The 11279-nt window shown below is 35.7% G+C and overlaps 1 protein-coding gene across 1 annotated transcript; it reads right to left on the reverse strand.

The window, feature by feature from the left end:
* Positions 1–7428: 7428 nt before the first annotated feature.
* On the reverse strand, positions 7429–8974 carry LOC124532931 (survival of motor neuron-related-splicing factor 30). Its single transcript, XM_047108063.1, has 4 exons — positions 8625–8974; positions 8272–8534; positions 8006–8152; positions 7429–7790 (listed from the first exon to the last, which is right to left on the reverse strand). Exons 1-4 carry the CDS (start codon positions 8664–8666, stop codon positions 7520–7522), a joined length of 723 nt encoding a protein of 240 aa, XP_046964019.1. The 5' UTR covers positions 8667–8974; the 3' UTR covers positions 7429–7519.
* Positions 8975–11279: the final 2305 nt, after the last annotated feature.

The following is an 11279-nucleotide window of genomic DNA, read 5'->3' on the forward strand; positions in this document are numbered from 1 at the left end:
GCAACTTGAACTTAGAAGTTTCAAAAATGAATTACTTAATTTTTATACTATGAAAACTTTTAAAACCATTTTGTCTCGTAATTTTATCAAATACAAATATTAATATTTCAGCCTTGATAATATTAAAATCAAAGTTTTTAGATTAATAATTCTTGTATATTTCTACTAAGATTTAATTCCTATTTTCTATATTTCCAACATCAAAGCCACGTTTCAAACTTATAAGGCCTGAAATTACAAATTTTTTACTCATAAGTACCTACCTAAACAGCGATTTCCACACTTTCAACTTCCAATAATAGCAATCTCCATACAAATATTCATCCTGATATAGCTTCATAGGTGAATTTTAAATTATAATAATAAAGGTTTACCTATTTTTAAGCAACAAACCGACCGCTTTCCATGTTTCTAACATCTGATGTGTTGTATTTCCATCCAAATTTTTATCCCCATTCAAGAATTCTATCCTGTTTACATGGCTACATGTCAAGGTAATATATGTATACCCCAACATGCAGCCATACTTAGTATTGTGGTGTTCCAGAGTATATATTATTGTTGAAAGATGAGTGACCTAGTGTAATTGTATCCCAAAGTTGCTGGCACATTGATGATGTTTTGAGTGGTCAATATTTCATACAGCAACGATCAAAGACTTTTGGCAGTGGTGAAACCTCAACTAGAGGCATAATCACAATGAAGTTCTTTGCTTTGTTCTATCTAAATATTATATTTAGTAAACTGCGTTATATTCGCCGTCACTTGAATACAGATACGGAGCTTCTAATAAGATTAAACCATAAACTTAGACTTGTATGGAAGCGCAAAATGCTAATTCTAAATGTAATAATATGTTTATCTTCATTAGTCGCCGTTAAAGGCAGAATAGATGGTAAGTATTTCAACTATGGTCAATGGACTATAATATCGGGAGGTTTATATGATTATGTTACTATCTTATTACAAAGAACTTTATTAATTTCGATGATTCCTAAGAAATGCAGTCAGAAGTAAAGTAAAAGTCACCTCTCTAATATTTCGATTATTGTGAAATACGGATGTTGTAACCGCCATAAGCACTGCTATGAGCAATTTCTTCCCTTGCTCAACCAAACGAAGAGACAGGAAACTTCTTTAAAAAAAACTTTTAAGAAACGCTTGTGTGCGAAAGATTACTATACAATCAGTGAGTTTATGATATATAGCACAGCTTGGGAATCAAACAATCGCCTTTTGGCTATTTCTATGCATATTCAATATGTAATTAAATAGTTTGACAAAAAAAGACCCAATCTTCAAAAATCTCTTCTCAGGTCAGGGTCTTTCCTTTTCTGAACCAGTGGTAGTATTTAATTGATGTTTGAACACCACATACATTACCCTGATCCCAATGTAACTAGCTAAAGCACTTGTGATATGGAAAATCAGAAGTAACTTCGGTACCACAAACACCCAGATCCAAGACAACTTGGAAAACTAATGAAGTTTTACTACATTGACTCTGCCGGGAATCGAAATCGGGACCTCGGAGTGGCGTACCCATGAAAACCGGTCTATATACTACTCGACCACGGAGGTCGATTACCAGTAAATAAAACTAATGTTTCTTTATTGAATAAAGGAATTTTAGTTAGAGTTTATAATTACCTTTTTTTAATAATTCACTTCGTAGCTATAAACTCCATTTCTGTTTACTTACAATATCTTAAACATCTTGGTACCGATAGAATATATGTTTTTAGAGGTAATTGTAATATATCTCCAAATCAGGCGTACAATTAAGATGGTAAATTGCCACCAATTCAACGTGCGTGTGTATGTGTGTGTGAGTCTATGTTTGTATCATATATTGGTATATGACTTTTCTGACATTTGAAACTTAATTAGCAAGACTTCGATTAGATTAGATTAGATTTATTACGCTACTAAGTGTCTATGTGGAAGAATGATTCATATTTAAATACCCAAAATTGTATTGGAAGATTCAATAAACTGGCCACTGAGAAAATTACACGCATAAATTCTTATCATACATGTACATATGTATATTCATCATACAAATGTAATTGTTTTTTTTATAATTCATGCTTGGTGATAAAATATGTTTATTATTATTATAGGAGTATTTATTGTGAACTCGTAAATAATTATTGTAACATTCAGGTATACATATATGCTCTCAAACAAATATAAACGATAATGCCCATTAACATGAAGTAATTGATTAAATCCCTTTAATTAATCTTACGCGATCATTAGAGCTACGATCTTACGATATCAATGTGATAAAATTGTTATATTCATATATATAACCACACCAACCAGCGTTGGTTTCGAGAACAAAGGTTATCTAGAGATAAATTTGCTCTATACGCTATATTTATATTTAAACTTTAATGCTTTATGTTTGTTAGTTACATTTAAGAGTAACTTGTTTTACTAATTTGACGATTTTTTTATGTATATGTTTAACGACACGTACGAGACCTTTTTTTTGTTTTACGAGGAGGAAAGGCATTTACGCCTCCCGCCCGGGGGACCGAGACGGGTATGTGGGACTCGACCGGGGCCATAAGGGCCCCGTGCCAGGGCTGAAGGCCCTGTCCCACCCACTAAAACCATCCTCGGGTTTCTACCATGCCGCCGAGTGGTGAGGCAACGGGATCGCCCAGAGCATGCAACCGCGACGCCACCAGCGGCAGCCGCCGCGAGGCGGCTGAATGACAAACGTGGAAAGCGCGCCTAGTGCGCGCCTTCCTCCTCATCCTCCACGTGCTCATGTGACGAACTCCCCCGAGTCCGCCACTGGAGGCTGGGCGTCAACGAAGCTGACGCCCGGAGGCGGAAAAGATGGTAGGCTCCGCCGCTGACCGCCGGCGTAAAACACCTGGGAGGCTCGAGTAGCGAGCCCTCCCACTCCCTCCTAGCCAACGAGGCCACTCACATGGTCCGCCCTAACGCCGACCAGGAACGCCGCCAGTCTTAGCCGTGGCCGACGAACAAGGTCAAGCCGGCCCCGTTGCCCAGGGTGCACCACGAGGTGACTGACATGCACCCCGAGACGTACGAGATCTTTTTTTTTCTCGCTGGAAAAACGCTTTACGCGCTTCCCCCACGTGATGGAAAGTGGGGGGGTGTGGGACTCCCCGGAGCCCTGGACGCCGAGTGCGCTCAAGTACGCCGGGCTTACCCACTAAAAAACCAGCGGTACTCTCTCCGTCTTTCGGCGGACACCACGGGATCGCTTACGCATGCTACCGTGACGCCCTGACGGTCGGCCCGCCTATGCTGGTCTCCAACTCCTAGGGGGAATTCCCGGGGTACTGGGACACCCCCTGGTCCCTGCGGTGCCTATTAAGGCGGGGGGAGAAGGTGCGCGTAGCGCCTTTTCTTCCTCCCCGGTCGTCTTCTGCGGAGCGAGTCAGCGGCGGCATTATTTTCTCGCTCCCGCTCCGCGGCTTCCTTCTGCGACATGACACTTTCGCAGAAGGAGCGCATCTCAGACCAACACATCTCGCTACTGAGCATGGCGTTGATAACGCTCGGCAGCAAGAGGTCTCCGCCCATAGTCGCCGCAAGGATGTGCCTCTGGGGCCCCCACGCAGCACACTCGTACAGGGTGTGGTACGCCGTGTCCACTGGCGCACCACATTCGTCACAGGAGGGTGTCTCCTCCCGCCGCACTATCCCGTGCAGGTACTTACCGAAGCATCCGTGCTTTTTTTCACTAATTATCAGAAAATAAGTAAAATATGTATGCTAGAACAACAATGTTTGCTTTTTATCTATTTATATAAAATAGCAAGTCCTTGCTGACCGATTCATCATCGCCGAGCGAAAACTATTAAAGTTATTGCCTTGAAATTTGGTAAATAGGATTTTATTGAGTAGACACCCCTTAAGAAAGGAAAATTAGAAATACAGTAGTATTTCCCTTAGGAGTACCTAAGGGGGTGAAATAGAGTTTAAACGTTTGTATGGTCATTGGTAAGTCCGTCATTTCTTAAATTAGAAACATGAAACTTTATTTTTGAAATACTCATTAGAAATGAATAGATACGTATCTTAGCAGTTCTGAATATACAAGACCTCTAAAAGGGTTAAAAAAAGTTTGAAAGTTTGGATGGTAGCCCGTTATTTTTGTAAGTTAGAAGCTTGAAACTTTTTTTTTGCGATATTTATTAAAAATAATTAAATACGTATTTCAACGTTTTTCGATATTCCAGCCCTTGGGGATGTAATAGGGTTTGCAAGTTTGTGTGGCTTTCCGCCATTTTTTAAGTCAGAACCCTGAAACTTTATTTTTTGAATACAGATTAAAAATAAGTAGATACGTATTTTAGTTTTCTGGAGATTTTAGCCCTAAGGAGTGGAGGTTAATCTTGAAGTCCGCATTCTTTGAAGTTAGAAACATGAAACTTTATTTTTGGGAAACTGGTTGGAAATGAGTAGATATTTATTTAAGCCTTTTTTGATATTCTACTAGTAAGGGTTGAAATAGAGATGGGAATTTCGTTATAGGCTAGTATTAAGGTCCGTCATTTTTAAGTTAAAAAATTGGCGAGCCAACAATGTTACTGAGGGATTTAAGGCCTCCAAAATGAAGCAAGGGCACCAGACTAATAGTTACGGAACTCCATCGAAATGTCATAGAGGCTACTGTTATCACTTGATGATGGATTGATAGATGAGTAATAGTGTAATATATCGTTTAAGTTCAATAGAGAACAGTTTGCGCTTAAAGTCAATTAACAAAGAACAAGTGTGTGAAGAGTGAAGGAATCACCAGTGTTCTTTACAAAAAGGTCTTAAATTAACGTAATAGTTTAGTCTGTTAAGTTATTTATAACCGTATTTTACGCGAGCAAAGTCGCGGGCAACGGCTAGTGTGTCAAAAAATGACAACTAATTTAAATTTTAAAACTGCTCTATATAACAAAGATCTGGGGTAACTCGCATAATTTTTAATCAATTTTGAGCAGCACTGTCATAGTTACACTATAAACTTCGGCTTTTAGAGTTCATTAACGTTCGTTTGACATTCCCGTGATGATTTTAGGTCAAATTATTATAGGGCTCATTATTCTAATCAAGACTTCAGGTCAGTTCAAACTAGGTTCCCAAAGTGCAAATACGAATAAAAAGGGACAATCTTGCTTACAACCTAAACTTGTCACTTGCTCAAGTTCACGCATACATAACTCTCCATACGCTTCTCATCTCATTGCACAACCAACTGTCACAAAATATTATTCAGGTACATCTAGGAACTCTTCGTCTTCATACTAACAAGATCTTTCTCGAACTGATTTCCATTTTGAACTAGAAACAGAATATGGATAACTTTACAAATCCGATAAAACGGTGAACCCTGCCTTTAAAGATTTAATCGATTCTATCCCCGGCATTTCTATAGCCTTTTACATTGATATCTGACTTTCCTTTCCTTCATAGAAGAGAAGCAACCATTCCCTTATAAAACTCCCTAGGTCGGCAGAGATCAATTCTACAGCCCTGCCACCCTTATTCAAGAGACTGAACTACGTTTTCAATAATTTTGGTAGCTAAGCAAAAACATTAAAAGGAATTGATTACACATATTATGTATTTAAATTTTGTTTTAGCTCATTATAAAAACGTACAGCGCCATCTATTAACATACAAAGTAACATACACTACTTAAATAACAAATACATATATTGTACAATAATGGTGTGCTCTATATTCGTAGCATTAATTTTAATTATTTAAGACTTTATGTTTTTTTTATTTTTCGATTTATTAGTTATTACAGGAATATTTTATATTATTAAAACTAGAAAAGCGACTTACACAACGCCAAGCAAATTTAGTTTCGCATGGATGGAATTCAATAGGTGATTCTAAGAGAAATCGATCAACAACTAATAGGTAATGCACCTATTACCTATTCTATCTTTTGGCTAATTCCAAAAATTTCGAATATTATAAAATATTGGATGATTACGATATTCGTAGTTTGTTTCTTTTTTTGCTATTTATTGCAAGATTATGACGTATATTTGATTACTATAAAACATATATTTGTTAACTTAATTCAAATTCCCTTATTTAATTTGGCATTACACTTTTTTTATAGACAAATCTAAGGAAGTACCCTGACCTGAGAAAAGCCGGCGTAAGAAACTGTGTGGATCATTTTTTGTCAAATTTTAAATTGAATATGAATAGAAGTATCATAATATTGTCATGCCACCTAGTCAGATTTGATGCGAACCAAATTATCCAGAGCATCCTTAAGTTACAAAAGTTTAGTCCAACAAATACTTTCAGTAAATACCACTAGATGTCACTTACGTATACGTGTCAAAGAACCGGAATGTCGCAGGAGATATAATTATAACAGGATATTAATGAAAAACGTCCCAAACTGCTACATACATACGTAATCGACTTATAATGAAAAAACGCATGTTTACGCATACCCCTGCACTGTCGGGTGAAATTTTTCCACATGTAACGCACTCAAGAATTATTAAAGTCAAAATCATATTTTAGTACAAAGATATCATATTCGAAAACAAACAACTGTTATCTGAAAATAACTGGCGAAAAGAAGCTCGAGAAAAGCTTTTACTAACAATTATTATTTACTTTTTTATTCTTGTTTCTTACTACTGTTTAGTTTCGAAAGACATAAGAGATGTTTTCTGGAATCCTGTCTTAAAAGCATATATAAATTTAATATAATTACATTTTTACGAACATACAATACAATGTCTAAAGCAGTGGCGTAGCTAGGTGAGGAAGGGCCCCGGTGCATAGAAAAAGAATCGGGCCCTCACGCCCTCTTTAACTAATAATTTAATTAAAACCCATTAAAATTATAGATAAGGTTTAGTTTAGAAGGCCCCCAGAACTCCGGGCCCTGGTGCAGTGCACCACCTGGCCCTACGATAGCTACGCCACAGGTCTAAAGATTGAGATGCATAATTAACAGTTTTATTTCTTTAAATTTATTAATTAAAGTAACATTAGAACAGATGATTCCATGAATAGCCCTTTTCTGTAACAAATGCTCTATTGTTTCCAAAACATGAAAGATTGAGCATTGAAACTTTAAGAGACTCATACAAGATCTTATAAAAGATTACTCAATAACAAAGCACATTTACTTGGCGATACCAAATACTCATATTATATTCTACCCTCAAACCGCAAAACTTATTTTTGTTGTGTTCTGGTTTAATGAGTGATTGAGACAAGGCATAAATATCTATGGTTGGCACAATATTGATGTAAGGTTTGATTAATCATAGTGCCCATTGGCCAATCTGACTACATACTTTGTTTAAAAAAAAAACATTTGTGACTTTTAAGTTTTAGTAAATATTACACATTTATAATTAAGCAGCACTTAGGTAAGGTAAAGAAAACAAAAGTTATTGTTTATTACAAAGGATCTATTGAGTAATATTATTTAGTACCAGTAGTAAAACTATATTATCCTAATATTACACTAAATCAATATTATTGCCTATCCACCTTTCTTCCACTTTTCTCCTGGAGTGTATTCAGTCATTGGTTTGCCAGATATACCGCATGTGCCGATCCCAACCCTACCGGTTAAGTTGTCTGGAGATGCAAAAATGCTCTTTGTTCGAACACCTGTCTTTTTTGATGCCTTTGAATGAAATGATAGCCATTTGTTTTTTTCAGTTTCTCTTTCTTCTTCAATTTGCTTAAATCTCTGCTGCTTCTTTTGTTTCTTCTTTTTTAGGTATTCTCTATTATATCCCTTCCCAGGTCTGAAAAAAAACTCTAGTTAGAAATGGTTTCATTGTCAAAATTATCAGTAGACTTACTCAAATGTCTTACAATAATTTACAGCAATGATAATATCCACCCGGTCAGTTACAACCCAACCCAAGGGGCCATGCTCAAGAGAGACTTGTTAATTACTCAAGGTACAACATAAAAATGAATAAATTAAGTTAACTACAATAGTATCTCCTATACTCACTTGCTTTCGTCACCGCTTAACGGCCGTTTTGTTCCTGATGCCAAAGATTTTGCATCAAATATTGATATTGGTTCTAATGTTGAATACCCATCAAACTTAACTTGGAGTATATTATCTCCTACTTCTTCTATAGTTGCTTCATAGAACCTAAAAAAATATTTTATTACTTGTGAGTTTATAGTATATATACATACCTTATCCAATATGATTTTACTTTACATATCTATTTCAATAATTTTAAAACAATATAATACATATATACATACATGCCATCTGTTTTCCACTTGGCTAAACATCTCTCGCCAATGTGCCACCTTGGTACTGACTTATCTCCTAATACTCCATCATCGGCAGCCAGCAGGGAAGCTGCAACATCATCATCATTACTAGAACTATGAATATTATGACCTTTGGATTCACCCTCTTGAGTTTTTATTAGATCGCGTGTCAATTCAATTACTTCTTCCAAATCTCCTTTCAGTTTTAATAATTCTTCATTTTCAGGGTCCGTCAGCAATGCCGCCTCGACCTTAAATGGTAAATAACGTGGTAAACGCAAGTCAATGCAAGACACATTTTCTCATACAAAGCTTAGTTATTAAACATTGAATACACTAACCTGCTGCAGTTGCAATTTATAATTTCTTAAATCATCTGCCATTTTGATAACTTATTTATATCACATTCACTAATACAATGCTTAGGAACGACTTAAAAATAATAGTTTGCGAAATATTTTACATCCAAAACTGGAAAGTCAGGCAGTCTTCGAAAAAACTATAATCCTATGATCCACAGGCGACAGCCACAACATAGTAATTTTGACTTAGTTATGATTCTTCATTTTAATTATATGATAAACAAATATTATAAAATGTACTTCTTTCTACAGAAAGAATAGAAATTTAACAATCATAAAATTTACATTCCACAGAGTAAACATCGATGATGGAACAGACAACAGCAGTCAGAACTCAGAAGCATAGAGTATATATTACAGATATACTTATAAAATTATTGTAACTGACACAGATTAAACATATTAAAATTATTATACAAAAGACACACATGTGACAATGAAGAGCAAATTATATTATACAGGATTATTGGTAATTTGACGTTTATCCTTTAAGAGGTGATAGGGCCCGGGGTCACTATTTGCAATAATTTTAATAACCCCCATATGCATGATCAAAATTTGTCAAAAATGCAACTTCAAAAATTTATTTAGAAAAAAGTATCAATTAAAATCTATTTTTTTCTTTTGATTTATAAAAACGAATAAACACTGGATATTTGTAAATATTTTAACTATTATTTACGGCCCAAATTTAAAAATGACGGAAAATGTTTCCTCATAAATGCCTCAAAACTAAAAAAATCATTATGAAACTTGTTCTGCAGATTATTTGAAAAACATAAAAGTTTTCTTAGCTTTCCAAAAATGTATAACAACTAGGAATTTATTTCAAAGCAGCCGAAATAAAATGACTAGAAAAGACTAAAAAATGTGGTTACTCGTAAATGTTTCACTTTTGTGATCATGCATATGGGGGTTAAAATTATTGCGAATAGTCACCCCTATCACCTCCTAACGGATAAACTTCGAATTACCAATAACGCTGTATATAGGTAGTACGACACATCCTACTACTATTATAAAGGCGAAAGTTTGTGTGTATGGATGTATGGATGTTTGTTACTCTTTCATGTAAAAACTACTGAATGGATTTGAATGAAACTTTACCACAATATAGCTTATTCATCAGAATAACACATAGGCTACAATTTTTGAGGTTTCTAATGTGAGGTCGTAAAAAAACACATTTTTTGCGCTTACATTGCAAACGCTGACTGAATCCTACAAGATAGATCAAAACAATGTAGAGTAAAAATGGGTATTACCGGTCACTTAAGTAAAAATAATTACAAATTAGATAATAATGAATATTTCTTTATTAATCTTTTCTATAGTCAGAGCTTTGGTATTCTTCTTACAAAATCACATTGATTGAGACCAATAAGTAAAACAATTTTCGTCTAATCACTATTTAAGAAAAAAAACTACTTTGACTGGTATTAGACACCACGGGGGGTAATACCAGTCAATGGGTTGATAATGCCGGTCAAAGTTTGTGAAGGCATAAGTCGCAGATATAACCCTCAGGGGAGTCGAAACCAGAACACTCAGCATGTGCCCAGAGACCACACAGCACACATCTATACCATAGCTCGTTGTTTTGCCCGTAATCATCACAAATGATACATTTATTTTCACAATCCCCAAATTTTGAAGCACACTCTTGATAGCCTTTTCCTTTTCCACTTCGATCGATTTTCCTTTTCTTTTAATTGTCTTTTTTTCAGATTTTATTCTAAGAGTCGGTGTTTTCTTCTCTTTCGTAATTTTTCTGTTTTCTTTTTCATTGGTCATATTTTATTGATTCATCTAATATTGTTTGGGTCTCTGAAGCGAAGTGCAGCCGTAAAATATTTTACCAAGGTACTTAACTTGAGAAGCTATTTCATCTTCTTGCTTCCTTGTGAAGACTGTTTTTCGTCCTAGTTGCGGCTTGTCACAATTTTGGGTTTTTAGTCATTCTTGAAGCGTTGAAAATAGCACACCATAAGATCTAGCTGCTTCCCTAATAGTTTTTCCTTCCTCCTCTAGTCTAAAACCTATGTGTAGTTGATCTTGGCTCCATAACGCCTTTGAAAGTGGTTGGTTTCTTCTTGTAGACATTTTGAAATAATTTTTTTTTTTTATGGTATAGGTTGGCGGACGAGCATATGGGCCACCTGATGGTAAGTGGTCACCATCGCCCATAGACATTAACGCTGTAAGAATTATTAACTATTCCTTACATCGTCAATGTGCCACCAACCTTGGGAACTAAGATGTTATGTCCCTTGTGCCTGTAGTTACACTGGCTCACTCACCCTTCAGACCGGAACACAACAATACTGAGTACTGTTGTTTGGCGGTAGAATAACTGATGAGTGGGTGGTACCTACCCAGACGGGCTTGCACAAAGCCCTACCACCAAGTAAATAAAAAATAAAGAATAAATAAATAATAAAGAAACATTAAAATGAACATAAAAATAAATAGGTTTATCAATTTTACTTGCGGGTATTACCGGTCAACGTGACCGGCATTTCCCGACTAGGAACATTTCCATAAATTAAATTCTAAGATAGAAACCTGTCGATACACGTTCAAAAACTTACTTTGAATGCTTAGTATTTATGCTACAAAAATCTCAAATAACAT

This window comes from Vanessa cardui, chromosome 1 (genome assembly GCF_905220365.1).
Source record: "Vanessa cardui chromosome 1, ilVanCard2.1, whole genome shotgun sequence".
In the NCBI taxonomy this organism is placed as follows: domain Eukaryota; kingdom Metazoa; phylum Arthropoda; class Insecta; order Lepidoptera; family Nymphalidae; genus Vanessa; species Vanessa cardui.

Excerpts from the sequence above, each read along its gene's own strand:
- LOC124532931 (XM_047108063.1), bottom strand. The coding sequence starts at position 8,666 with ATGGCAGATGATTTAAGAAATTATAAATTGCAACTGCAGCAG. Across the intron at positions 8,535-8,624 it reads ATAAATTGCAACTGCAGCAG|GTCGAGGCGGCATTGCTGAC; the intron begins GTTAGTGTATTC and ends TTACCATTTAAG. Across the intron at positions 8,153-8,271 it reads AAGTGGAAAACAGATGGCAT|GTTCTATGAAGCAACTATAG; the intron begins GTATGTATATAT and ends ATATTTTTTTAG.